Source organism: Micromys minutus (assembly GCF_963924665.1).
Source record: "Micromys minutus genome assembly, chromosome: 10".
Lineage (NCBI taxonomy): Eukaryota > Metazoa > Chordata > Mammalia > Rodentia > Muridae > Micromys > Micromys minutus.
The window spans coordinates 21,377,623-21,403,684 of record NC_137979.1 but is presented as its reverse complement, the minus strand read 5'-3'; the positions used below and the strand labels follow the sequence as shown (position 1 = coordinate 21,403,684).

The 26,062-nt window shown below is 49.0% G+C and overlaps 5 protein-coding genes across 7 annotated transcripts; 4 read left to right on the top strand and 1 right to left on the bottom strand.

The window, feature by feature from the left end:
* Positions 1-484: 484 nt before the first annotated feature.
* Positions 485-8,603, top strand: SENP3 (SUMO specific peptidase 3). Its single transcript, XM_080923831.1, has 11 exons — positions 485-686; positions 1,475-2,182; positions 2,945-3,184; positions 3,274-3,385; positions 3,603-3,750; positions 3,866-3,913; positions 4,520-4,597; positions 7,091-7,228; positions 7,414-7,497; positions 7,605-7,655; positions 8,088-8,603. Exons 2-11 carry the CDS (start codon positions 1,486-1,488, stop codon positions 8,196-8,198), a joined length of 1,707 nt encoding a protein of 568 aa, XP_080779957.1. The 5' UTR covers positions 485-686; positions 1,475-1,485; the 3' UTR covers positions 8,199-8,603.
* An 897-nt stretch (positions 8,604-9,500) lies between these two features.
* Positions 9,501-14,666, top strand: EIF4A1 (eukaryotic translation initiation factor 4A1). The gene is given in 11 exon segments (XM_080924598.1): positions 9,501-10,016; positions 10,018-10,100; positions 10,707-10,755; positions 10,925-11,057; positions 11,389-11,528; positions 12,432-12,600; positions 12,919-13,028; positions 13,121-13,402; positions 13,486-13,575; positions 13,812-13,891; positions 13,977-14,666. Coding segments are annotated over 11 exon segments (1,584 nt in total). The 5' UTR covers positions 9,501-9,713; the 3' UTR covers positions 14,122-14,666.
* A 618-nt stretch (positions 14,667-15,284) lies between these two features.
* On the top strand, positions 15,285-17,239 carry CD68 (CD68 molecule). Its single transcript, XM_080924507.1, has 6 exons — positions 15,285-15,454; positions 15,537-15,961; positions 16,101-16,220; positions 16,353-16,431; positions 16,542-16,712; positions 16,958-17,239. Exons 1-6 carry the CDS (start codon positions 15,412-15,414, stop codon positions 17,089-17,091), a joined length of 972 nt encoding a protein of 323 aa, XP_080780633.1. The 5' UTR covers positions 15,285-15,411; the 3' UTR covers positions 17,092-17,239.
* A 1,520-nt stretch (positions 17,240-18,759) lies between these two features.
* On the top strand, positions 18,760-23,342 carry MPDU1 (mannose-P-dolichol utilization defect 1). 3 transcript variants are annotated; one of them, XM_080922789.1, is made up of 7 exons: positions 18,760-18,890; positions 21,435-21,500; positions 21,610-21,742; positions 22,131-22,216; positions 22,311-22,429; positions 22,590-22,700; positions 22,812-23,342. In XM_080922789.1, exons 1-7 carry the CDS (start codon positions 18,788-18,790, stop codon positions 22,935-22,937), a joined length of 744 nt encoding a protein of 247 aa, XP_080778915.1. In that variant the 5' UTR covers positions 18,760-18,787; the 3' UTR covers positions 22,938-23,342. The 3 variants fall into 3 exon arrangements, with proteins under 3 accessions (XP_080778915.1, XP_080778917.1, XP_080778916.1); XM_080922791.1 differs by lacking the exons at positions 22,131-22,216; positions 22,311-22,429; XM_080922790.1 differs by lacking the exons at positions 18,760-18,890; positions 21,435-21,500 and having other exon boundaries at positions 21,611-21,742; positions 22,095-22,216.
* A 108-nt stretch (positions 23,343-23,450) lies between these two features.
* Positions 23,451-24,693, bottom strand: SOX15 (SRY-box transcription factor 15; the record flags this gene model as incomplete). Its single annotated transcript, XM_080922671.1, has 2 exons — positions 23,451-23,619; positions 24,167-24,693. The coding sequence occupies 2 exons, from the start codon at positions 24,691-24,693 to the stop codon at positions 23,451-23,453; spliced, it is 696 nt and encodes a 231-aa protein (XP_080778797.1).
* Between the last annotated feature and the right edge of the window lie 1,369 nt (positions 24,694-26,062).

The window sequence follows — 26,062 nt, the reverse complement described above, 5'->3', positions numbered from 1 at the left end:
GTACTGGCACACTGTTCGTGTCTCACTCTTTAAGCAAACCCCGCTCAAAGTTTAGAACGGAACGATTTCCCGCCTCCGTTTCCATAAGCGCCTAGCCTCAGTCCAGACCCTGTAGGGCCCCTGACATCCTGGCCAAGCGCCGGGAAGCCCCCAGGATCACCCAAAGCTCAGGCCACGGAAGAGCAGGGAGTACCGTAAGGCTGTGACGTAGAGCGTGAGGCTGCCCGCGACACGCAGGCGTAAAAGAGCGAGCGGTGGGACTGCCACACGCGGCAAGCCAGGCGACTGTGCGCAGGCTCGGCTCCGCGTAAAGCTCGAGGGCGGGACCGTCCGGTGGCCTGGACGCTCTGAGGTAGGCGGGACTGAGCACGAGCCGGCGCCGCTCGCCGGGTGTGACGCACTAATTGTGCGCCGCCATCGGCGGTGGGCCTGGGGCTCGCGGGAGGGGAAGGAGGAGGAGGAGGGGTGGTGGTGGTGTTGGAGGTGGAGGTGAAAAGAGGTGGAGGCTAGAGCCGCGCTAGAGGCGGCCGCAGTGTGGCGGCACGAGCATTGGCTTCGTGAATTGAAACGGTTCCGCCTGAGGACAGCAGGAGTGGCGGGGTCGCCGCCGTCCGAAAGATGAGCCGGAAAGCCTGAGGCGGAGACACCCGCCTTGGGGCCCGTGTGCCCGGCTTCCCCCGCTCCTGGTGAGGACGCCCCTTCCCCTCCCCCCGCCCTTGTGGCCTCATCCATTTCTGGTCTTTGCTCGCACCTAACTGGGCCCAAAGGACTTAAGACCGTTGTGTGCCGAGTCGCCCGAGCTTTCAAACTATATTGGCTGGTAAGCAGGTCTGCCAGGATGAGACTGGAGAGGGGCCGGTCTGTCTGGCCCCCACGGCTCTGTCCTGTCCAATCTCCTTAATTCGGTCGCGGAGCACCGATTCGGTTCGCTTCCAGTTTTCTTCAACATGTTCCTCTCTTACCACTATTTTCTGAGCCATAACCCTCTCACTACCCTCCCCCCACACCTGAGGCGTGTGTGTCTCCCGGGCCCCATATCATTCCAGGGTGAAAAAGAACTTCCCACCCCGACCAAAGTTTTCCTGGTGAAAGTTGCCTTCCCAGGTACCCGTATCCGGATTCCTGTGTTGAGCCATCTCTTAGCAGAGTAGCCCTCAGACTTGTCCTAAGGACACCCATAGTAGCATTAAGGCTGAGCCTGGAAATAGTGGATTTCACCCAAAGAGCTTAAAAATAAAAATAACCAAGGCCTACCAGTTAGTCATTTTCTTTTGGTTCTCTACCTGGACAAGGGACAAATGATGGCAGACTCTGAGGAGTTCCTTCTGGATGAGGCTGGCTGGGAAGAGCTAAAGTTAGGAGATTTTAGATATTTCTATATCCATATCTGAAACCAGAGGGGAAATGAACAGTTTCGATCTTGTAGGAAGGAGTAGGGTATTCTCGGTTTGATAATCAAACTTTTGTTTTACAGGGTACTGAAAGATGAAAGAGACTATACAGGGGACCGGGTCTTGGGGGCCTGAGCCTCCGGGACCCGGCACCACTTACTCAAATCCCAGGCGAGAGCGTCTTCGCTGGCCCCTACCCCCTAAGCCCCGGCTAAAGTCAGGTGGTGGCTTTGGGCCAGATCCTGGGTCTGGGACCACAGTGCCAACTAGACGACTCCCTGCCCCTCGGCCGTCTTTTGATGCCTCAGCTAGTGAAGAAGAGGAAGAGGAGGAGGAAGAAGATGAAGAGGAAGTAGCATCTTGGAGGCTACCCCCTAGATGGGGCCACCTGGGGGCCTCCCAGCGCCCTCGAGCTCTTCGACCCTCTCATAGAAAAACTTGCTCACAGCGCCGGCGCCGAGCCATGAGGGCCTTCCAGATGCTGCTCTACTCAAAAAGCACCTCGCTGACATTCCACTGGAAGCTTTGGGGGCGCCACCGAGGCCGGCGGCGGAACCTGGCACACCCCAAGAACCATCTCTCACCCCAGGAAGGGGGTGCAACGCCACAGGTGCCATCACCCTGCTGTCGTTTTGACTCCCCCCGGGGGTTACCCCCACCCCGGCTGGGTCTGCTAGGTGCTCTCATGGCAGAGGATGGGATGAGAGGGTCTCCACCAGTGCCCTCTGGGCCCTCCATGGAGGAAGATGGACTAAGGTGGACCCCAAAGTCTCCTCTGGACCCTGACTCTGGTAAGGTGGGAAATGGGAAGGGGGATAAGCCTGGAGCATCAGGAGTGTGTTGCCATGGTGAGCCTAAGAAAATCAGAGTGAGGCTTCCAGTCTAGGCACACACCTGTAATCCTATCATCTGGAGGCTAAGACAGGAGAACAATCAAGGCCCCACCTGAACTGCAAAGAAAGATCTTTCCTGTGGGAGTTGAGGACTCTGATATTGAGCTGCCCTGATGCCTGGGACACAGTGCTGGGAACAAATCCTTAGGCAGCTTTCCTATGGTCTTAAGAACAGGTGACAAAGGAGCTAACTATGGTTTAGGGAAATCAGTGGTGTCCATTCCAAAGCTTTCTTCCTGTCAGGATAAGGCCTAAGGGTACCACGGTTCTTGCGGAATGTATCATTTGTAGATTTTAACATTTTTTTTATTTAGAACATTTCCCCTTTGGAGAAATCAAGGTAAATAATTAGCATCCTTACTGTTACTGAGTCTTTCGTATCCACTGTGCACTGTGTTAGATGTTAAGCATATATTGGCAGCAGATATTTCTGAAGTCTCTGAACCCTAGTCTTTTGCTTTCCTCCTGCCTATGAAGATGATTTACTATTTTTAAAAAAAAACTCTTTGGATAACCTTACATTAGGCATGTTAGGGGTCTATATTCCATAAGGTTTATATTGCTAGATTCTGCTTCAGTCTGTGTCCTGTGGTCATTTATATGCATCACCTGTTTTAGTTGGCCAGTTTCTCACTTCTGTCTTATTCCTGTGCCTCATAGGCCTCCTCTCATGTACTCTGCCCAATGGTTTTGGGGGACTGTCTGGTCCTGAAGGGGAACGCAGTCTGGCACCCCCTGATGCCAGCATACTCATCAGCAATGTGTGCAGCATTGGAGATCACGTGGCTCAGGAACTTTTTCAGAGCCCTGACTTGGGCACTGCAGAAGAGGCAGATCGGTCTGGGGAGAAAGCTGGCCAGCATAGCCCCCTGCGGGAGGAACACGTGACCTGTGTGCAGAGTAAGCCTTTAGAAGATGTAGTCTCCTTTTGGCCAGCTCCTAAATCAGAGTCTGAAGGCCCCATCTTACTCTCTCTTTCCTCTATTTAGGCATCTTAGATGAATTCCTTCAAACTTACGGTAGCCTCATCCCCCTCAGCACTGATGAAGTTGTAGAGAAGTTGGAGGACATTTTCCAGCAGGAGTTCTCTACACCCTCCAGGTGAGGCCTGAAGGCAGCCCTCCTTTGAAGGGCTGGGACCTTAGGGATGGGGAGAGAATGTTTACTCTTCTTTAGTGATGGATTTGAGGAAGAGTTACAGCTGCAGCTGAGGAAGCTGCAGACAAGCGTTTTACATTGTCATTCTAGACAGTAGTGGATTTCTGTCTGCTCTAGCCCCATTAGCTCTTCTTTGATTCCACAACTTTGGCCTATGCAGGAAGAGTCTGGTACTACAGCTGATCCAGTCTTACCAGCGGATGCCAGGCAACGCTATGGTAAGAGGCTTCCGGGTATCCTATAAGCGACACGTGCTCACCATGGATGACTTGGGTACCTTATATGGACAGAACTGGCTCAATGACCAGGTAAGAGGAAGAAGGTGAATGGGCTTGAAAAGGCCTTGGGACAGTGGATCCTTTAGCATAGGGGAAACCTTTACCCATGCCACATCCTCCAGGGCAAATTGCCTTTTCTCCCCAGGTGATGAACATGTATGGAGACCTGGTCATGGATACAGTCCCTGAAAAGGTAGGTACAAGTTAAGTTTTTTTTTTTTTTTTTTTTTTGAGACAGGGTTTTTCTGTACAGTCCTGGTTTTCCTGACCCAGTACTATCCAGATTCTTTAGTCCCTAGAATGTTTGCAATCCTGAGCAGTTTTCTTTTAAAGAATTATTTATTTAATGTATGGGAGTACACGGTTGCTGTCTTCAGACATACCAGAAGAGGGCATCAGATCTCATCACATATGGTTGAGCCACCATGTGGTTGCTGGGAATTGAACTCACTACCTCTGGAAGAACAGTCGACGCTCTTAACCACAAAGATAGCTCTCCGGCTCTCTGGGCAGCCCCCCTTCCCTTAAAAAAAGTCTGTTCTCATCTCTTCTATTTTATATAACGTAGGGTTTGTGGTTTGGAGCAGGAGATAGTAAGGGGTAATCTAATCTATTCACTTTAAATCTGTAAGCCAATCTGTTTAAATTGAGACAGGAACATATCTGTAAAAGGTTAAGATGAGCACGGTGGTCACTTGGGCTATGAAATGGCAGGAGAGTTGGGAGGGTGCAAGGGCAACTTTGTGGGCAACTCTGAAGTTTCTTAATTCTATTCAGCTTCTTTGTGTTTTTGGCACAGGTGCATTTCTTCAACAGTTTCTTCTATGATAAACTCCGTACCAAGGGTTATGATGGGGTAAAGAGGTGGACCAAAAATGTGAGTTATGAATTTATAACTATTTGTATAGCATCTTGTCTCTAAAGGAAATTTGAGTTTTGCTTTCTATGAGTCCTTTCCCCAACCCTGGTCATCATTCTACAAAACATTAAATGTCTTGTATGCCAGGCATGATTATAGAAATTGAGGATGCGGCATTCGAGCAGGAGACTTCCTTCTGTGATGGGATGAGGGTAAATTTGAGCTAGTCCTAGGGTGCTGTGAATGTCTCACAGTCATGTGATAGTGTGGGGATGAGAACTGGATTGGGTGCAGGTCTCTACATCTGTAGTAAGGCCTTCCACAGCTGAGTGATAGGAGTCATCCTGTGATGTTGGGAAACAGCAAGTACTTCAGACACAGAGAAAAAGAATATTTTGTGACACAGTGACTAAGGTTGAATGACAGAAAATTAGAGAAGATTACGTGAGGCATGTAAGTTAGACTGACAAAGATAGCAGTTGTGGATGTGAGTGCATGCCATGGTGTGTGTGTGTGGAGGTTAGAAGTCTACTTGTAAGAGTCAGTTCTTTCCTTCTGTGACGTGCTTCATGTTTGATAGGGAAGGGTAAGTAGTCCAGGTGAAGTACCTGGGCTGGAGTGCCCAAAGGAGAGATGAGGGGAGGTTAATTTAAGGTAGAACTTGTAGGCATTTCTGGCAGGTTTCATGTGGAATGAAGAGATCAGTGGAGAATTATATCTGGGTTTTGGGTCTAAGTGATGGGAAAAATTGGGACAGGAGCAAATGTGGATGGATTTAAGTATTTCCATAGGTTTCTCTACCCCATTATGAAAGGCCATGAAATTTCAACAGTGACAAAGGAACACTGGTTCTAACACCCACATGTCTTCCCCCTGCTACCTACCTGCCTTTCCATCTCCCCAGCTCCCCTCAGAAAGTAGCTACAACTATAGCCATGTGTTGCTCACCCTTGGAGTCCCCAGCCCAAGCTTCAGGATTTAATTTTTGTGCTCAAAATTACTCAAGAGATGTGTTGAGTCTTGTTTCTTCCAGTAGAAGCAGGAGTGATATACAGTTTTCACAAAACCCCCTTAGCCTTCTTCTCTATGTGAGAGAAATGTAAAGATGCTTGTTGCCACGTCTGATGAATTGAGTTTGATCACATGGTGGAAGGAGTCAGTTTGTCCTCCCTCTGACCTCCACACATGTAACCCTGGCATGTGTACCCTCTTCCAATAATAAAAGTATAATAAAGAATGTGTTTTTTTCCTGTGCTGTTGCTTCCTTCTGTGACCTTGAGCAGTTACTTTCCAAATTTGCCATTTCCTCATGTCTTGAGTGACATAAGAACTTGGTGGTAGCATGATTGTAAAATGCTCAGTTAATGTGTTCTATGTGGAGAGTGAATAGTTTATTCCTTATAATGAATGAGGCAAGTGCTTTTGCTCTCTCCCTCTTACAGATAAGGAAAGGTATAGAGGCTTAAGTAGCTTGCTCATGGTCATGGGCTAGAAAGTGTAGAAGCTGAGTTTCAACCCTGTTAGTGTGGCATCAAAATCATGAGCCTGTTTTTTGTGTTTGTTTTTAAATTATTATATGTGTGTTGCTTGAGTAAATGTGTCAGCACCACATGCATGCAGTGCTGTAGGCAGAAGTGGGCATCAGATCCCTGAAACTCAAGTTAACGATGGTTGCGAGCCACCATATAGGTGCTGGGAATTGAATAGCCAGTTCTCTTACCTATTAACCATTTCTACAGTTCCAGAGTCTGGGTACTTACATAGACTTTTTCCTTTAATGTATAAATACGTAGTAGCAGACAGCATCTCATGTAGTAGAGGCTGGCCCTGAACTCCTAAATCTACCTCCCAGGTGCTGAATTAGAAGGCACGTGTTCTGATACTTACTACCTTCTTATTTATGTCTTCTTCACCATCAAATATTTCAACATCAGCCAGGTGTGAGAAATAGGAGGATCTCTTGTGAGTTTGAAGCTAACCTGGTCTGTATAGTTCCAAAACAGTCAGTGCTACATAGAGAAACCCTGTCTCAAAAAAACAAAACAAAAAACCACGTGGGCTAGGGAGATACCTCATCCTGTAGAAGGCATACAAGGAGTTTGAGTCCCACCGAAAAAGCAGGGGTAGTAGTAATGCCAGTGCTACAGAAGTGGAGGTAAGTGGATTCCTTGGACTTGCTGAATTGGGAAGGACTCAGTTTTAAACAAAAGGTTGTTGAGTGACACTCAAGTTTTATCTTCTGGCCTCTATATCCGTGGAACACACAGTTTAACCAACAAGGTAGTGACATGATTCAGTAGTAGACTACTTGCTTAACAATCCAGAGACCCTGACTTATATCCTGCCCCCACAAACAAAAACCTCCTAAAAGTATTAGCATCTGATGCTGAGCCTTGCCTCAGAATCCATGATGTGCATTTTGTAATTCCTTTGCTTGTTCTTTATTTTTCAAATCCTCATGGCAATCATTGGGTTTTATGTTGGATCTGACTTCCAGCACTCTCTTTTCAGGTGGACATCTTCAATAAGGAACTACTGCTAATCCCCATCCATCTGGAGGTGCACTGGTCCCTTATCTCAGTTGATGTAAGACGACGTACCATCACCTATTTTGACTCACAGCGAACTCTAAACCGCCGCTGCCCTAAGGTTTGAGGAGGTTGTGGGGAAATAAGTAGTAAAAATGTAGGTAGATCTGGCAGCCAGCCATTTCAGGAAGAAGTGTGGGCTTGGAGTCTGAGGAGTGAGTGGGCATGGTGGTTCCCACCAGCACGCTCTGCTTTACATTGGTAAATGTTTATAAAGTATCACTTTCTTTTTTCTTGCCCACATAGCATATTGCCAAGTATCTACAGGCAGAGGCGGTTAAAAAAGACCGACTGGACTTCCACCAGGGCTGGAAAGGTTACTTCAAAATGGTGAGTTTCCAGAGAGAAGTGGAATAGTTTGATAGGAGGCAGCAATTGAATTCATAACCTCTAAGAGTCTCCAAGTGAACAGATGATTCTCGTTTTCTATTCCCTAGAATGTGGCCAGGCAGAATAATGACAGTGACTGTGGTGCCTTTGTGTTACAGGTAAGCAAATGATAAGGTTTTAGCTCCCACAGTCAGTGGCTTAGGCTTGTTGGTGGCTCTTGTCTCAGTTGGTTCAGCCAGAATACACAGCAGGGAGTACCTTTATGTGCTGGAGCACAGAAACCATGGTTTCATTGGTCTTCTTCAGGCCTTTCTTTCTCCATCCTCAGTTGGGACTGTTTCTCTGGCTTTGGTCCTTATAGAGAAGCTTCCCAACATCCTTCTCACAACTAAATGTATATTCTCCCATTTAAACACCAGATATACAATGTAGGCTTGCTCAGAGGCCTCAGGCTTAGACTCTAATGCCAGTCTGTATGAGAAACATTATTTTCTGAAAATTAAGATATACTGTGTGAAATGTGTAGCAGATCCTGACTTAGGGGGGATGCTCAGTAAATGGTTCTCATGGCTTGCTTTGTTAACATCCAGTACTGCAAGCACCTGGCCCTGTCTCAGCCATTCAGCTTCACCCAGCAGGACATGCCCAAACTCCGCCGTCAGATCTACAAGGAACTGTGTCACTGCAAACTCACTGTGTGAGCCTCATACCCCAGACCCTTGGCCCATTAATGGGCAGGGGAACAAACAAGAGAGACCTTTCCCAAGAAACTCCAGTTCCTTTTTTGTTTCTCCACCCAATTCCTTTTGGATTTTCATATTTAAATGCTTAAATGTTTGACTTCTGTATTTTGTTTTCTTTGCGAGTATGTTGATTTATGATGGGAAGGGAATGGCCACACACACACAAAAAAAAGCCTTTCTCCCTCTCTTAGGGGAATGTTGCCTCGTGGCCTAGGTGGAGCATCCATTCCTCCTTCCGCGTTCAGAGGGCAGGAAAACTGTGGGGGTGGTGGGCGTGCAAAGGGATTACTGCCTGCCAGATATTCCAACTTTTTTTTATATATATAAATACATATAAAAACGCCACGGTCCTGCTCTGGTCAATAAAGGATCCTTTGAAGATATGCAAGTGGTGGTCTTCCTTGAGGGGCCTTAAAATAGTGGATGTGCCTTCTTCCAGCTAATGCTTTGAGATCTTAGAAACCAGCTTTCTATATATGCCAACCCAAGGGGAGCAGATGGCAGTAAGAATATGAATCACAACTCAAGAATAAGGGAGCCTAGGAGAAACTGGGGACACTAAATGATGAACCAGTGGAGTGCCACGATCCCTTACAGCTTATCCCCCTATGTACTTTAACCCAAAAATGGGTTCCATCCTTTTTTTCTAGTTGGGTAAACTACCTATCCAATGGGAGTATCTGTCATTCCTGCTGAGCCGAACACACCGATCGTTCCTAAGTGGAAGAATAAATAAAACTTGTGTCCTCTGGAAACCGGGGTAAAGGAAAGTGGCGGTCCAGACTGCCCGGAAGTCCCTGGAGGCGGAGGCCTCACCCCCGTCGCTTGATAGGACCTGATGAGCCACATGACTAAGGCACGATCGCCTCCGCACGTGTAAAGGTGCTGGGTTCCAAGATGGCTGCCCCGCCGCGAGGCCCGACTTAAGTATGTCACTTCCGCACCAGCAAGAAAGGCGGGTCCTCCAGCCAATGAGGCCGCGGGGCGGGGCTCGGCCATGATAGGCTTTCAAACTACCCAATAGGGTGTCCGAAATAAAGCGCCTACAAAGTAACGTCACGTCGAGTTGCAGAGCGCCGGCAGGCGGGGCAGAGGCGGCCAAGCCAATGCGATGGCTGGGGCGGGGTCCGACGCTCTATAAGTTGTCGATAGGCGGGCACTCCGCCCTAGATTCTAAGGATCATGTCTGCGAGTCAGGATTCTCGGTAAGGAAGGCATTTGCAAGAGGTTGTAACTACTTACCCCGCAGTTCCCTTCCGAAGGTCCCGTCGGGGGGAAGTTGAGAGGCCCATCGCACCAAACCTACCAGGTTGCGGGAGGAACCGTCCGGGGAGGGGGGAATCCCATGGCCGACGCTGACACCAGTGTCGGTACGGGAAAGGACGGCCTGGTTAGGGCGGAGGGCGCGAGGTTCGTAACGAGGCCTCCGCCTGTGGGGATGCCGTACGCGAAACTCGGCTACTGAAAGGCTAGATGAGGTCGCGACATAACGTGGGAAAAGAAGAGGCGGCTGCGCGGCCTGGGGCCGGCTGGTCTGGTTGCCTCCCTATGTCGGGCAGGGCGTGCGCGCGAGGGTTCCGGAGAGTTCTGGCGGCACCACTCGCGACAAACAGGGGTGCCTGGGTCTTCAGCGAGTCCCTTCGTCGCGCTTGGAATGTGGGTCGGGGAAGAAGAAACCGGCCGTTCAGGGTGCTGGTTTTCTTGACGGCCAGGACAGAGCCTAACCCGGAGGAGCGGCCGCGTGAGGCACCAGGAGCCCACCCGGCACCGGGCGGGCGGGTCCATTTTGCCGCACAAGCCGGGCAATTGGCAAACTGCAGATGGGCAGGTCCACTTTCCTTCGGGGGTGAGCGGCCTGAGGTATGGGAGGGCGACGCCATTTCTCGATGGGGGCGGGCTGGTTGCGAATTGTTCCATGGCGGGGGAGACGCCGCCGAGTGGCGGAGCGAATGAGCACATGGCCGCTTGAGAGATTTCCCCTCCCCCAGTCTGCTTCGCTTGTCTGTTGTGCAATCACCCCCTTTGCTAGCGCGGCTGGGGCTCATTGTGCGCGAGGCCGCCACCGCCCGCGGCCTCCCACATCCGGGTACTGTGGAGGGGGGGGGCTGGCTGGAACGAGTGGGGGAGGGCGCGGGTGGCATGACGTGGGGGGAAGAGGACGGCCCACCCACGGAACTTGGGAGGTGGAAAGGCGGGACTTCCGGCAGCCTTGGTGTTCCGGATGGAGGTGCACGCTTTGATCCGCCAGACTCAACATGTGGGCCTGGCAGCAAAGACGGCAGCATCTCGGGGTCGCGTGTGTGAATGAGCTCCTTTACTTACAGCCCCTTGATCTTAAAGGAGGAGCACTCTAAAAGTGCCTCTTGCTGGGCCTTTGGGAGTAAACGGGAGTTGGATCGGGAGTGGGCTGATTGTTTCCATGATCTAGTCAAGACATGAAACAAAACCAGTGCTTTGAATTAACAGATCCAGAGACAATGGCCCCGATGGGATGGAGCCGGAAGGCGTCATCGAGGTAAGACTAGAACCTGCGCTTCCCACTTTATTCTGTCAGAACAGGAACTTCCTTATGGTGACAGTGATCTTAGACATCTACAATAATAGACCCGTAAGATGGGGTGACTGCAGCTTTAGCTTATACATGTTACTAAGTTCCTAACTCTTTCTCTTTTTGTATCTTGCAGAGTAACTGGAATGAGATTGTGGACAGCTTCGATGACATGAATCTTTCAGAATCCCTCCTCCGTGGTATTTATGCCTATGGTTTTGAGAAGCCCTCTGCCATCCAGCAGCGAGCTATTCTTCCTTGTATCAAGGGTAAGACTCAGGCTAGATTTGGGCTGCCCTAAACCTGCCTAGAGTGGTATGAGGTTGATGGTGGACATAGCAACAAATTATCTTTCCTATTTGTTAGTAAATAGGTCAGGGGTTTACCATTTTTAATTCATAGACTTCAATTTTATTGGTTTGCATCTAACCTAACTAGCAGTGTAGTGAGTTCATAATGTTCCCATGGCTGGCAAAAATTAAGCTCTCTACTGTTTTTGTTTACAACCTTCTTCCATTACTGATGTGTCAATAAGGTCTCCAGTGTCCCCTCAGCCCAAGTTGCAGACCTTTTACACATTAATTCTTTATCTGGTTGTAGGTTATGATGTGATTGCTCAAGCCCAGTCTGGGACTGGGAAAACAGCTACATTTGCCATATCAATTCTGCAGCAGATTGAATTAGATCTAAAGGCCACTCAGGCTTTGGTTCTGGCACCCACTCGTGAATTGGCTCAGCAGGTAAGATTGGCCTGTTTCCTATTCTATGATTAGTTTAAGAGTGAGAAGAGTCTGCCTGTGGTGATACAGGCATGTGGAGTGCTGCAAGTTCAAGGCCAGCCTGGTCTACAAAGCCAGTTCCAGTACAGCCATACTATAGAGGAAGTTTATCTTAATTAAAAATAGTCTTGTTGAAAGCTAGATCTGTTAAGATTTGTGGAACTAATTACAACTTTGCCACCAGCAAAAAAAAAACCTTTAAATCCACCTTTTTTGAGTTAAATGGGAAGACTTGGTAGACTATAGCTTGCTGAGCAGAGTTAATGGTTTTTATGACACCCCTGGCAATGGGCAAAGAGACACCTTGTTTGTGGTGCTGCTCTTATATCAGTCAGGGGCAGAGCAGATGGCAGTCCTTTGTTCATCCTAGCTTGATGCCTAGCTTAGTGGCCAAAGCTGTTTCATGCCTAGGGCACAAAATCCTGATGCTGTTACTACTACTATTCAAGCCTAGAGATTACTGTAAAGCAAGCATTTGCTTACCATAAGATTGACACCTTAGAGCCCTGTGGGTCTATGTCAGCATTTTTTGGTTTCGTTTGCATTTGAGTTGGGGAATTTTAGCTCAGCAGTACTAGGACAGGGATGGAATAAAAAATCACATTGTGGATATAGGGCTATGTTCATATTCCCAGCCTTTCGAATGTGGTAGCCAACGGAGGGTGAGTTCTAAGCCTGGTGTGTACAAGGCTGCCTGTAGAGTGTGAACCTGTGCAGATGGATCCAGCACTCCCACTGTGGTAGTGGTGGGGATGGAAGATTAAGTGAACTCTTGTTTCCCAGCTGCTGACAGTAAGATGAATCTTGGCTCTCGTGGGAAACACTAAAAATGCAAGTTAATGTGGATGTCTTTCTGCATTTCAGATACAAAAGGTGGTTATGGCATTGGGAGACTACATGGGTGCCTCTTGTCATGCCTGTATTGGGGGCACCAACGTGCGTGCTGAGGTGCAGAAACTGCAAATGGAAGCTCCCCACATCATCGTGGGCACCCCTGGCCGGGTGTTTGACATGCTTAACCGGCGATACCTGTGTGAGTATGCCTGACAGTTGCTGGGCACTGTCCTACATTTCATTTCTTTGGATGTGAGTTTTCCTTTAGTTGGAATTGTTGCTCTGTGATGAACCCCATGCGTGTCATCTGAGCCTGGCTTCCCTGTTACCTTAGCCCAGGTGGTGTTCTACTTACCAGGGCTTTGCATGACCTGTCAGGGAAGCCATAGGCAAAGGATCAGTCCTTGTATTCTGAGAGCAGACTGCCTGCCCTTTGCCTGCCCTCTTATCAAGAGACTTCTATGTATTTTATTTGTCTGATTACTATATGTTTTTGTATTTTTTTTCTGCCTTCTAGCCCCCAAATACATCAAGATGTTCGTACTGGATGAAGCAGATGAAATGTTAAGCCGTGGGTTCAAGGATCAGATCTATGATATATTCCAGAAGCTCAACAGTAACACGCAGGTAAGACACATGTTGTTGTTGAAGGAACTATAGGTTGGTTGTGATGTGAGGAATGTACATCATCATTAGGGCTGGTGCTTTTTTCCCACTAGGTAGTTTTGTTGTCTGCTACAATGCCTTCTGATGTCCTTGAGGTGACCAAGAAGTTCATGAGAGACCCAATTCGGATCCTTGTCAAGAAGGAAGAGTTGACCCTGGAGGGTATCCGCCAATTCTACATCAATGTGGAACGAGAGGAGTGGAAGCTTGACACACTGTGTGACTTGTATGAAACACTGACCATCACCCAGGCAGTAATCTTTATCAACACCAGACGGAAGGTGGACTGGCTCACTGAGAAGATGCATGCCCGGGACTTCACTGTTTCCGCCATGGTGAGTCTTAAGTCTTGTTAATAGACATGTCTGTGTGTTAGGACCCTGTCCTAGACGTGCTCCTCACCTTGTTTGTGTTCCAGCATGGAGATATGGACCAAAAGGAACGAGATGTGATCATGAGGGAGTTCCGGTCTGGCTCTAGCAGAGTATTAATTACCACTGACCTGTTGGTGAGTAAATACTCTCTTAGGGAAAGGGAGTAGATAGTCCAAGGTGATTCCCTCTCCAAAGGGCTGACTGTGTGCCCTTTTCTGGAACGTAGCAACTTGGAAGAAAGCCAGGCATGCCCAAGCTCTCTGAACAAGGAATACTTGTTTCCTTTACCTTCCTTTGGCTGCCTACACATACGCCTACTTAATTAGGATAGATAGTATTCATCTGATGGCTATATTCTCTCTTGACCTAGGCCAGAGGCATTGATGTGCAGCAGGTCTCCTTAGTCATCAATTATGACCTTCCTACCAACAGGGAAAACTACATCCACAGGTAATTATAGGTCTGACAGACCAAACACTCCCTGTGCTAAAACCCAAGTGTTCCATTCCCAAATCATCATCCTTTTTACCCTCAGAATCGGGCGAGGTGGTCGGTTTGGCCGGAAGGGTGTGGCTATTAACATGGTGACAGAAGAAGACAAGAGGACTCTTCGAGACATTGAGACTTTCTACAACACCTCCATTGAAGAGATGCCCCTCAACGTTGCTGACCTCATTTGAGGGGCTGTCCTGCTCCCTTGCCCTAGCCCAGGGTTCAGTCCTGGGGTGGGGACCAAGGAAGAGCTGGAGGGGGGAGGGAAGGGAGCCAAGGGATGGACATCTTGTTTTTGTTTCAGTTTTTTTTTTTTTTTGTTTTGTTGGTTTTTTTTCTCTCTCTCTCTCTTTGAATAAATGTCACTTTTTGAGGCAAAAAGAAGGAACCGTGAACATTTTAGATACCCTTTTCTTTGGGGTAGGCTCTGCCCCAGGCGCCGTCTCCTTCCCCCAAACACTAATGCATTTCCCTAACCTAATCACCTCATTCCTAAAGGCTTTCCTACCCCAGCCAAATCTTCAAAAGTGAGTCAAGGGGCTAAAACATGGCTGGCCTCATTTGCTGGACCAAATCTACAGGGAGAATCCCTTGAATGAGGTTGTCCAGGGACTTGTCCCCAGGTGAGGGGAGCAGGGGAGAGAAAATGGTAGCCATTTTTACATTGTTTTGTATAGTATTTATTGATTCAGGAAACAAACTCAAAATTCTGAATAAAATGACTTGGAAACTGCCTGTTTGGGCTTCTTGTTTCTTCCCTTACCTCTCCTGCCAACTAGTGTGAATTAGCTGCCCCTGCACTAACTAGTTAGTTCATCCCTGAATTTGGCATGTTGCTTCCTAAAATGCCAATGACCCATGCTACTGAAATTTTGTACTAACACTATAATAAGCCTCAGTGTTATACAAGTATCCCGTGCATGCTTCCAGCTTTGAGAAAGTAGTAATGGGTTCAAAGTGAACCTAGCTGTGTAGAACTTCCACTGGGTGTTAAGGTCTAACCCAGATGTGGGTAATGATGACCTTGGGGAATAGGTGGTTTTTCTGTAATCCTTGCTGTCCTGGAATGCTCTAGGCCAGACCTCTGAGGTCAGCATGCTGTCTACATTGTTGAAGCAAATGAATAGGGTTGAATTTCTTACGAAGGAGGAAAGGGCTTCCCATATCTCTGCTTTGTAAACTCCCAATTAGGGCAAGTTTTGCTTAGGTAAGTTCCTTGTTGAGTCAGCTGCCTCATTCTCACATGGTAACTTAGGCTTTGTACCTCCCACTGAAAAGACCACTGCCAATCACCACTTAGTTGTGAAAGCCAATGACTAGAGTCACTAGTGGCCAGAGCTGAGGTGTCTGAGTCAGGTTTGGGGTGGGATTATTTTAGTTGAGGAAGTAAGAGTTTTCATTTCCTCTTCCAAGAGAAGGCAGAGGGGATTGGGTTGAAGGAACTGGTGCAGCCTAGTTGGACAGTGAGCAGCTCTACCATGAGACTCCCTGTGTGTCTGATCTTGCTGGGACTGCTTGTAGGTAAGGAGAAGTGGGAGGGTGGGAGAAGGAGCTCCTGGGCAGAAACTTGAACTTAGGTTGCCAACCATTCTCTTACTGAAAGCCCAAGGAACAGAGAAAGACTGTCCTCACAAAAAGGCTGCTACTCTCCTGCCATCCTTCACGGTGACACCTACAGCCACAGAGAGCACAGCAATCCCTACTACCAGCCACAGACTCACCACCACCAGTTATGGGAATGTAACGGTTCACACCAGCTCTGGACCCACAACTGTCACTCATAACCCTACCACCACCACCAGTCATAGGAATGCCACAGTTTCTCCCACCACAAACAGCACTGCTACTAGTCCGGTATCTTCCACTGTTGGCCCTCATCCTGGACCACCTCCGCCCTCACCAAGTCCTAGTCCAAGCTCCAAGGGGGCACTTGGAAACTACACGTGGACTAATGGTTCCCAGCCTTGTGTTCAGCTCCAAGCCCAAATTCAAATCCGAATCCTGTACCCAACACAGGACGGAAGAAAGGTAAAGCTAAGGTAGTGGGGCTTAAAGAGGGCAAGAGGTGAGTCCAGGGCTGGTTCAGAAGGGAGGAGGAAGAGCAGAGGAGTGGATAAACTGGATGGCCCATCCATGTGATTTCAGACCCACTATTTCACTTCTGCAGGCCTGGGGCACCTCTGCATTAAATCCCAACAAAACCAAGGTCCAGGGGGGCTGTGATGGTGCCCATCCCCACCTGCCCCTCTCATTTCCTTATGGACAGCTGACCTTTGGATTCAAACAGGTAGACAGCTTGAATTTGTCTTCATCCTTTACTCTTCCATACCCCATACTGCACCCCCTAAGCCTCCCTCCTTGCCCTGTGCACATGGATGCCATTGTCCCTGATGCCTTGAACCTTTCTGTTCACCTCAAGGACCTAAGTCAGGGCCAGAGGACAGTCTCCCTCAACTACTTGGCAGTGGAATACAATGTATCCTTTCCACAGGCAGCCCGTGAGTAACCTCATTACCACACTAAAAGTCTAGGCTGGGAAGGCTGGGGTGGTGATGGGAACTCTGGAGTCAGGACTGGACTTGACACTCTTAATTACTAATTACTTCAGAGTGGACATTCTCAGCACAGAATTCATCTCTTCAAGAGCTCCAGGCTCCCCTGGGCCAAAGCTTCTGTTGCAGAAACGCAAGCATAGTTCTTTCTCCAGCTGTTCACCTTGACCTGCTCTCCCTGAGGTTACAGGCTGCTCAGCTGCCGGACAACGGACACTTCGGGCCATGTAAGTCCTACCTACCTTTTTCTTCCTGGAAGTTTCCCACTGCACTGGAAACCTTACCCTGAACTCTTTCTAAACCTCAGTCTCCTCTACAAAACTGCCTATTTCTGCTTTCCTTGCTGCTCTAAACTATGGGGTTGTACTTCCCAACCTCTCTTCATCCCTTTTACTCTTCTGTCCTCCTACTCCTTCCTCCTTTAACCCATCCACCACTGCAGTAATTTTCAACGGTCCCATTATTCTGCCAGGTTTCTCTTGCGCCAGTGACCCATCCCTCTTGCTGCCTCTCATCATTGGCCTGGTCCTCCTTGGCCTCCTCACCCTGGTGCTCATTGCCTTCTGCATTACCCGAAGACGACAATCAACCTACCAGCCCCTCTGAGTGTTTCCTCCAACCCACTATGTAGACCACCAAGGAGCACCCATGTTTCTTCAACACGAAACCGGCTCAACAGAGTTATCTTCCTCCTCTGTCTTTAAGAACAAAATTAAGAGATTTTATAATAGGGGTGGAGAGTTAATAAACGTGAATGGCGCCCACTCCCTTTCTCAAATTTAATGAAATCTTTGCCCTTGGCTTCCCTTGTCCTGCCAGGATTAAAAGCCACGAGTTACTTGTCATGTGCCTTCCCATGGTTGAGTCACCAAGAGACAGCTGGCAAGTAGGGACAAAATACCAGAGAGTAACCACAGGCTCAGCAGTTCATCCCTCAATGTCCTGCAGCTGCTGGTGAAGCTGCCAAAACTCCTCCCTCTGGGGCCAATGGCTGCCTTTTCCCTTGACAATGAATCATTCCATCTTGACATCCTGTTGCTGACCCTTGTGCACAGTTAGAGGTATAACATAACCAAAATATGAGTAGGTGGCTGTATTTTTATTTCAAAAGTGGCTATTGAACAACTAGATTCCATGTCCGTTGTGGCCAGGGCTAGTTCACTGAGGAGCCCACTGGTGGCAGCAGATCTGACTTCTATGAAGGTTGTGCTTCTAGGAACAGCAAACAGAGGCTCGATCCCTGAGTACCAGAGAGGGAGTGGTGCCACTTGCAATCTGCCCTTGTCCAGATTCTAAAAAGGGATTTTTCAGATGGCCACCCAAGTACCAAAATCAAGTATAAATCCTACTGTTTATAGTCGGGCATGGTCCAACAGATGGGAGCCAAGGATGGGTGCCCTTCCAATTTTAACAGTCCCATGAGGTTACAGAAATCCTTGGACTAAAGCTCCGCACAGCAGAGGTACATGTGGCAACACGCCCTGCCTGCCCAGCAAATACCCTTCCAAGAACAAGGAACTGGGAAACAGTTTAGGAGTGCCCTACAGCCTGTTCAAACGTACATCCATTAGGATAGTGAGCCAAGAATGGGTGTCTTGGCAGAGTGGTGGAATATACCATGGCTCTCTTCGCCTAACCCCAATGCCTGCGGCGCTTTCCCAGACAAATACTGGAATTTTTGCTCGTACCTTCTGGGCTCCCACCTAGACACAGCAGAGGCTGCAATCTCTGGGTTCCCCGGCTGTGTCAGGGGCTGCTAGCCTGCAGCTGAGCTCGCCCTTCTGCCTCACTCTCATCCTCTTAACATGTGGACAGAGGAGGGGACTAGGAGGAAGGCCAGGCTCAGAATGGCCCCTTTCCGGCTCTAATCCCTCTATTCTCCAAGAGGAGAAGATAGGAGAGCTGCAGCGCCATTTTGAAGACTTGAACTCTTTTTCCTTTCCAACTTCAAACAATATCAAGTTGGCAGAAAAAAGGCAAGATGGCGCATATACAGGAGGGACAGAGAAAGGGGGAGGAATAAACCTTGCTTTTAGAACTGAAAGTGTAAACAAAAGTGCGGAAGTTCTAACTGCGCAGGCGTAAAACTCTGACACGCTTTAAAATTCGAACGTCAAGGCGCGTACAAAACCAAGTCAGTGAAGGCGACCTGTCTCTGCTTACTGAAGCTAGCAAGCAGCGCGTAGGAACGGGAAGTGCTGCGGTGTCCCGGGGGAGAACGAGGCGGAGCATACGCAGTACGCGTGCGCAGCGCACGTCAATGGCGGAGGTTATCCGGCCTGGCGGAAGCTATTTTTCCAACATGGCGGGCGAGACTGACGGACCATTCAAAGGGGTGCTGGTGCCGATTCTTTTACCTGAGAAATGCTATGATCAACTCTTCGTCCACTGGGACTTGCTTCATGGTGAGTTTTATTCGGCCTTCAAAGTATAGCTCGAGCAGCCTTAGACCGCAAGTTGGCCTGACAATGCCGATTAATGTCACGCGAAGCTGGGCAGAAGGCGCTTCTGAAGAGGGCGGAAGTGTTTTGGACCCTGCATAGGAAAAGTGCCATATATGGGCATGAAGGGGTGTCGCCCGAAAAAAATAGTTAAATTTGTGTTTTATAATCTGGGGAAGTCGGTACCCTACACTCATTTCTTTCTGGACTGGGGATCGAACTAAGAGCCTCATGCGCCACACTACTAACCAAGCTCTGTCCCCAAACTAGGAAACTCACATTTTATATAAAATAAAATCAAATCCCAGCCAGGCATATAGACCTCCTGTCGTCCCAAGCACTCAACTGACAGAGGCCCATGGATTCCTCCCCACCCCCCATCTCCAGCACCATTCTCTGGAATTTACTATGTGGCACAGACTGCCCTTCAATTGGCAGCAGTCCTGCCTCAGCCACTAGAGTCCTGGGCGCATTTCTTTACAAGGCAAGTTCATGGCCAAGGGTTACATCAGATATCAAAGCCTTTAGTAAGCCTTTTCCATCTCTCTGTTCTAAGTGCATTTTGGCTTACAATAGTAAAGATTCTCTACTGGGCCAAACACCCACCAGGTCAAAGATTCAGTTGTAGAGAAATTGCATCAGTGTTTCATACATAGCAGAGCACCTCCTCGATGAGTATATTGAAAGTCAGCCCTTGATACAAGAGTTTGAGGAAAAAGAGAGATTGCCAGGAGCAGCATTTGGGACACAGGCAGGAGGATATATCTCTTGAGTTCAAGGACAGCCTTGTCTACAGGGTGAGTTCCAAGACCGCCAGGGCTACACAGAGAAACCTTGTCTGGAAAAAAAAAAACAAGAAGTAAATGATAGATAGTAGAGAAGCAGGGATAAGCCCTGGAAGAGTGGAGACGACCCCAAAGGTTCAGGAGTGCATGGCATAGGGGGTTTGTCTTTGGAAGGAGGAGCATTTGAAGAAGGCCATCCGTTACTGAGAAGAGAGAGAAAAGGATAGAGGAATTTCTGAACGATGCCTGTGTAACTAAAAAGCAAGGAAGGGCAGGGAGGCCTGGGAGTTTTCATGCTTACTTGGGACTGGAGGGATGGCTTGCAAGGCTGGTGACCTGAGTTCAATTCCTAGAACCCACAGAAAGGTAAAACTGGAGAACTGGCTCTACAAAGTTGTCTCTGGCCTTCACACAGGTACCTCTGTGTGCCCACACTCACAAAATATATTTTTATGTGGATTTTTATTTGTGTTTTTAAAATGGTGTGTGTACACGTGTATGCCTAAACATGAACACAAGTGCCTGCAGATGCCTGAGGAGTAAGAGACCTTTAGAACTACAGTCACAGGTAGTCGTTAGCCATCTGACATGGATACTAAGAACTGAATCCAGATCTCTGCAAGAGCAGAGATGTGCTATTAACCACTAAGTCATCTTTTCATTTATTTTATGTGAGTACACGGTTGCTATCTTCAGACACAGCAGAAGAGGGCATCAGATCTTTTACAGATAGTTGTGAGCCACCATGTAGTTGCTGGAACTTGAACTCGGGACCTGTGAGCCATCTCTCCAGCCCCTTAGCCCTACATTTTAAAAATGTATTTTGTTGGGTGGGTTTCCTCAAGTCAACAGGGTTGGGAGCATAGCCATCTTGTTGGCCCAATAATTTTAAAGATTTATTTTTGTTTTACATACATTGTTGTTTTTCCTGAACATATGAGTGTGTCAGATCCCCTAGAACTGGAGTTAGAGTTGTAAACTCCATGTGGTTGCTGGGAATTGAACCCAGGTCCTCTGGAAGAAAAGTCAGGACTCCTAAACACTGAGTGTATCTCTCTATTCCTATTTATTTATTTATTGACAGTTTCTCTACAAAGCCCTAGCTGTCCTGTAACTCACTATATAGACCAGGCTGGCTTTGAACCAATGAGCCATCTCTCCAGCCAAGAAGACATAATTTCTTAGTATATTTTTATTAGGGGGCCATGCATGGAACTTCTGGAATTGTCTCTGTCTGTCCTTCTACCATGTGGATTCTGGGTTAAAGAGGGATAAAGGTTAGCTTTCCAGTTACACAGACATTGTTCAAGAATCTCCTGACCCTATTCTTCAGGAACTGGATGGCCTACTTCAAATGGTCCTCCTTTCAAAGACAAATGCCCACACCATATATCTCTGAACCTGCTGGTTATTCTGGCCCTTATACTGGGGACAACCCTACTCTTTCATTACCTATCTTGTCAGCCCTAAAAAATACTTCAGATGTGTGTTTATAGGAAATAGAAGGCTGGGCAGGAAGGAAGCAGTCACATAGAAGCTGTTTTGACAAAAACCCTAGTTTGAATATAAGATGTTTGTACAGAAGGATGTCTGCTCCAGCATCCCCCAGAGACTTACTGGTATGGGAGTAAGGATGAAGGAAGAGGGGAACCACTCCTAAGAGCACTTCAAACCCTCACCTGGGCTCCAGAGGCCTCTCTGCTTACTTGTTCTCTCTTCACAGTTCCCTGCCTCAAGATTCTCCTCAGCAAAGGCCTTGGGCTGGGCATCGTGGCTGGGTCACTTCTTGGTATGTATAGTTCCTTCCTTCTGTCAGGGTAAAGGTAAGGGTGTTGAGCCTGATGCCAAGGGCTGGGGATAGCATGCTTTTTCCTCAGCCATTTGGCTTTTTTCCACAGTAAAGCTGCCTCAGATCTTTAAGCTCTTGGGAGCCAAGAGTGCAGAAGGATTGAGTCTCCAGTCAGTAATGCTGGAGCTACTGGCACTGACTGGAACTGTGGTCTACAGCATCACCAACAACTTCCCCTTCAGGTGAGGGTCTACTCTGCATGCCCAAAGCCAAATCCCAACAATTTTGTTTGTTTACTATTTACTTATTTGAGGTGGGAGGGGGTCACAGAACAGCTTGTTGGAGTGGTCCTCTTTCCAGTGTGTGGATCCTGGGGCTAGAACTCCGGTAATCAGGCCTGGAGGCAAACAGCTTTATCTGCTGAGCCCCGGTGGTACCTGCAATTCTAATAAGAGTTACTGGTGCTTCTTTCGGTCCTTCTTTCAGAAGCTTACTCACACCGGTGAATATGGGGAGGGTTGTAGACTGGAAAGCTGATTCTAGTCAGAGACCGGAGCCTGAAGGGCGATGGAGGCTTTCCCTGACTTTTTCCAGGCCTGCCTTTTTCCTTCCCAACTCTTGACTCTGCAGCTCTTGGGGAGAAGCACTGTTCCTGACACTCCAGACAATTACCATCTGCTTCCTGGTCATGCACTACAGAGGAGAGACCGTGAAAGGTGCTGGGGATTGGCTGGAGAGCAGGCGTTGTGTCTTGGGAACCTTGTTGGGGACTCAGGAGGCTCAAGAAAGCTTTGTCTCCCTGATCCCCAGGAGTTGCTTTCCTTGCCTGCTATGCTACGGTCCTGTTGGCGCTGCTTTCCCCACTCACGCCTCTGGCTGTAGTTACCCTGCTCCAGGCCTTCAATGTACCTGCTGTGGTGGTGGGAAAGGTGGGTACTCAGAAGCAAAGAGATGTATGTGTGGTAGTGTAGAGGCAGAGGGAAACTTCCAAGCATGGAGTGCTCCTCTGTGGGGAGTGAGGAATTGTGATGGGCGGGCCTTGGAGATGGTTCAGATGAGAGACGTTTCAAAAGTATCAATTTCTCTTAGTTACTCCAGGCAGCCACTAACTACAGCAATGGGCACACAGGCCAGCTTTCAGCCATTACAGTGTTTATGCTGTTTGGAGGCTCCTTGGCCCGAATCTTCACTTCTGTTCAGGTGAGTGTACTTTCTGCCCTCTAGGGGGCACTAAAACCTCAGTCTCAGCTGAGTGGTAGACTGCCTGCCCGCCGTGGAACCTTTCTAGATCTGTACTTTATCTCATAACAGGAAACTGGAGACCCCCTCATGGCTGGAGTCTTTCTGGTCTCTTCTCTCTGCAATGGCCTCATTGTTGCCCAGGTCCTCTACTACTGGAATGCAAAGGCTCCCCACAAACAGAAAAAGGAGCAGTAGAGCTGAGCTAGCTTCTAGAATAATTCCATTCCCATTCATCCTCCCCACATGACCTGATCTGCTGGTGCAACTTAATCATCCATTCCTCTAACTGCAGCCTCCTGAGCCACGGTGGTGGGAATAGTAAGGTCCTGCACCCACTCACTTCACCCGTTGGCAGGGATCCCTCCTTTTGGACCAAGGACAGAGAGCCTGGACAAATGTGGTTGGAAGCTAGTGGCTGCTCTCCTCCACTGCCTAAGTGGGACGATTGGACCCCAGTTCTGGAGGTGGGGGAGAGTGACTCAGATAAGGGCCTCAGGGTTGGGTGGAGAGGTTCCTGCAGTGGCAGGTCCTGGCGGAAGGGTGTGTGGAGAAGGCACTGGTGCTGTAGAGTACAGACGGGACAATAAAAGACTCAAGAAAACATGCTTTAATTATATAAAATTGTGTATTCTGCTTCCTTGGAAGAGTTGTAGGGCTCTGAACTGGAAAGGGCTGGTCTGTGGGGTTGGCCCTGGATGTCCCTGCCAGTTAAAGTTGGGTCACTGGCATGGGGACACCCGCAAGGGAAGTATTATATGGTGTGGGAGAGCCTGGGGATAGGTGGGGGGGGGAAGAGGGTGTTAGCTCCGCCTGGAGCCTAGGATCGCTCTGAGGGAAGGTGCCTGGTGAGGGGGCCTCCGGTCTGTAGTGGGAAGAGCTGTAAAGAGAAACATGAGGTTTGGAGGTTACTCCTCTTGGTTGAAGTGATTGGGCAGTGTCCCCAACTGTCTCAGGAGGGGCTGGTCTGACCAGTTTGCAGCAGACAGGGTTAGAGCCTGCTATTCTGCTAGTCTTGCTGGGTACAGCAGGCATGGAATGAGACCCTAGGATGGCTTAAAGAGTAAGGTAGCTCTGTTGGGGCACGCTCAGCAGCGGGCTTGCATGCTGCTCTGCTGTTTGCCTCTTGGGGCAGCAGGCCAGGAAGGAGCAACAGGATGGGCTAGGCCTCTCCTTGCCCTTAGGGCTGGGAGAGGAAGCTGGGTCACGCAAGGGCCAGCAGCAAGGGAGAAACCGACTTCCAGAAGGTAGAACACATTAGTTGAGGTGGAACGGCCTCTACCCTGAACCCAACCTCAGCCTTGTGTGGCTTCTGCTTGGGTGAATTTGGGTTCATCTTGGCCTCTGCTCCCACCCAGACTTCAGGAAGGGGGTTGTGTGGGGAGGGAGGCATGTCAGGGAACAGTCGGACACAATTAGGTACTCACGTGTAACTGCCAGGCAGGTAGGCTGTCGAATAGTTGGGGGGCTGGTAACCAAAGCCTCTGCCCCCTTGGGTAGTTGTGTATCCCAGCCCCCAGTGTGGGCCGCCACATGCTGGGCCTCCTCCTCCCTGGCTGAAGTTTACAGACCCGGTTCCCAGGTTTTTGCTTTTACGCCGGGGTCGGTACTTATAGTCGGGGTAGTCGCGGAGGTGGCGGGCACGAAGGCGCTTAGCCTCCTCCACGAAGGGTCGCTTCTCTTCATCGTTCAGCTGCTTCCACTGAGCGCCCAAGCGCTTCGAGATCTCAGAGTTATGCATCTTGGGGTTCTGCTGCGCCATCTGGCGGCGCTGAACAGAGCTCCATACCATGAAGGCGTTCATGGGCCGCTTCACTTTCTCCGGCTGAAGCCCCCCAGAAGCTCCAGGGCTCCCGCCGACTTCCTGCTCCTGAGGTCCTAAGGGCAAAGAGGCTGTGGAAACTGGAGGATCCAGGCTCCAAGTCTCTGCTTGTGAGGAGCTGGGAAGCGCCATGGGTTGAAGGTAAAGTCCCTTTGAGAGGTGTCTTGAATGCCCTTCTCCCAAAGTGAAGACTGGACTATGAATATCTGGGTACTTAAGTCTCTTCCAGAATGCTTGAATCCAAACTTTGCTCCCAGCGATCAATTTTCACCTCTGGGAAGCTGAACTGGAATCCTTCTTGCCTGGCACTCCTCGCCGGAGAGGTAGTGTTCTTTAAAGCCTGCAGCTCTGCGCCCTTGGTCTCCACAAAGTCCCCACAGCTGGCAGGAGCGCACCAGGTGCTGCGGACCTCTCCCACCAGTACTGTCTCGGCAGGGCGTGTAGAGCCTGACTCCTCCCCCGTCCCTCCCAGCTGTGCGCCGCTCTCTCCACCCCCTTCTTTCAGCAACCCCAGGTGTCCTGTTCTTCCCAGCACCAGCCCCCACACGTCCCTCGGGTCACCACAGCCCCCAACACTCCACCGGAAGGCCTAATGGCCCCAGTGCCTACAATTGTCTCAATTCTCAAGCACCAGCAATTTAAAGCAATTTCTTTCCCAAGATGGGCACCAGAGGCCCTCAGGGTCAACTAAACTGGGAGAGTTTAGGAAGATCTCACTCCCTACTCAGTACCTTTTCCGGTGCCTGTTGCTCCTTAAACATGCCCCAGGGGAAAGAAACTCAGAGGCCATTTTTATTTTCTTAGTCATTCCAGCAGGTTCCTGAGCAGATGAAAATATTCAAATCCCTTCATGGTTATGGGTGGGGAACAAGTGTTACTTCGTATTTAGAGGTCAGGAGTCAATTTTCTCCTCCCCCGAGTCTAGGTGGAGTTAGTGGCTATCTCAGTGTCTGAGCTCAGAGAGCACACCTAACCTCCTAAGCTATCCTTACTCCCCTTGGTAAATATTTGAGACGGGGTTGCAGCATATAGCCATTAGTCTGGAACTCATGTATTCTAAGCTGGTCTTGATCAAGATCCATCTGCCTCTGCCTCCTGAGTGCCTGATTTTTCCCCCCTAAGACAGGGTTTTTCAGTCTGTCCTTGAACTCACTCTGTAGATCAGGCTGCCCTAGTACTGCCTCTATCTTGGACAAGTAGTGCTGGGATTAAAGGTGTGTGCCCACCACCGCCCAACAGATACATACTTAAGAATCCCAGTTTCCTCCATGTTAAGGTCATAGCTTCTCAGAGAAAGTATTCAACATACCCTCAAAAGGATCACCTTCAGTCCTCCAGCACCTTGTTCTGGAGTTTCCCCAACTTGAATAGTCACTACCCTTTTACCCTTGAGACACCCCCCCCGCAAAAGCTGAGGTGAGTGATGTGGACTCTGGAACTAGAGCAACACCAGGCCAGAAATAAATCTGACCCTCCTGAGTTATAGAGGCCAGGGAGACGA

Bases quoted from the DNA above. Each gene is read 5' to 3' on its own strand.
- SENP3 (XM_080923831.1), top strand. From the start codon at position 1,486: ATGAAAGAGACTATACAGGGGACCGGGTCTTGGGGGCCTGAGCCTCCG. The intron at 2,183-2,944 runs GTAAGGTGGGAA...TGTGCCTCATAG, and splicing joins TCCTCTGGACCCTGACTCTG to GCCTCCTCTCATGTACTCTG. The intron at 4,598-7,090 runs GTGAGTTATGAA...CTCTCTTTTCAG, and splicing joins TAAAGAGGTGGACCAAAAAT to GTGGACATCTTCAATAAGGA.
- CD68 (XM_080924507.1), top strand. From the start codon at position 15,412: ATGAGACTCCCTGTGTGTCTGATCTTGCTGGGACTGCTTGTAG. The intron at 16,221-16,352 runs GTAGACAGCTTG...GTTCACCTCAAG, and splicing joins TGACCTTTGGATTCAAACAG to GACCTAAGTCAGGGCCAGAG. The intron at 16,713-16,957 runs GTAAGTCCTACC...TTATTCTGCCAG, and splicing joins CAACGGACACTTCGGGCCAT to GTTTCTCTTGCGCCAGTGAC.
- MPDU1 (XM_080922789.1), top strand. From the start codon at position 18,788: ATGGCGGGCGAGACTGACGGACCATTCAAAGGGGTGCTGGTGCCGATT. The intron at 22,430-22,589 runs GTGGGTACTCAG...AATTTCTCTTAG, and splicing joins CTGCTGTGGTGGTGGGAAAG to TTACTCCAGGCAGCCACTAA. The intron at 22,701-22,811 runs GTGAGTGTACTT...ATCTCATAACAG, and splicing joins GAATCTTCACTTCTGTTCAG to GAAACTGGAGACCCCCTCAT.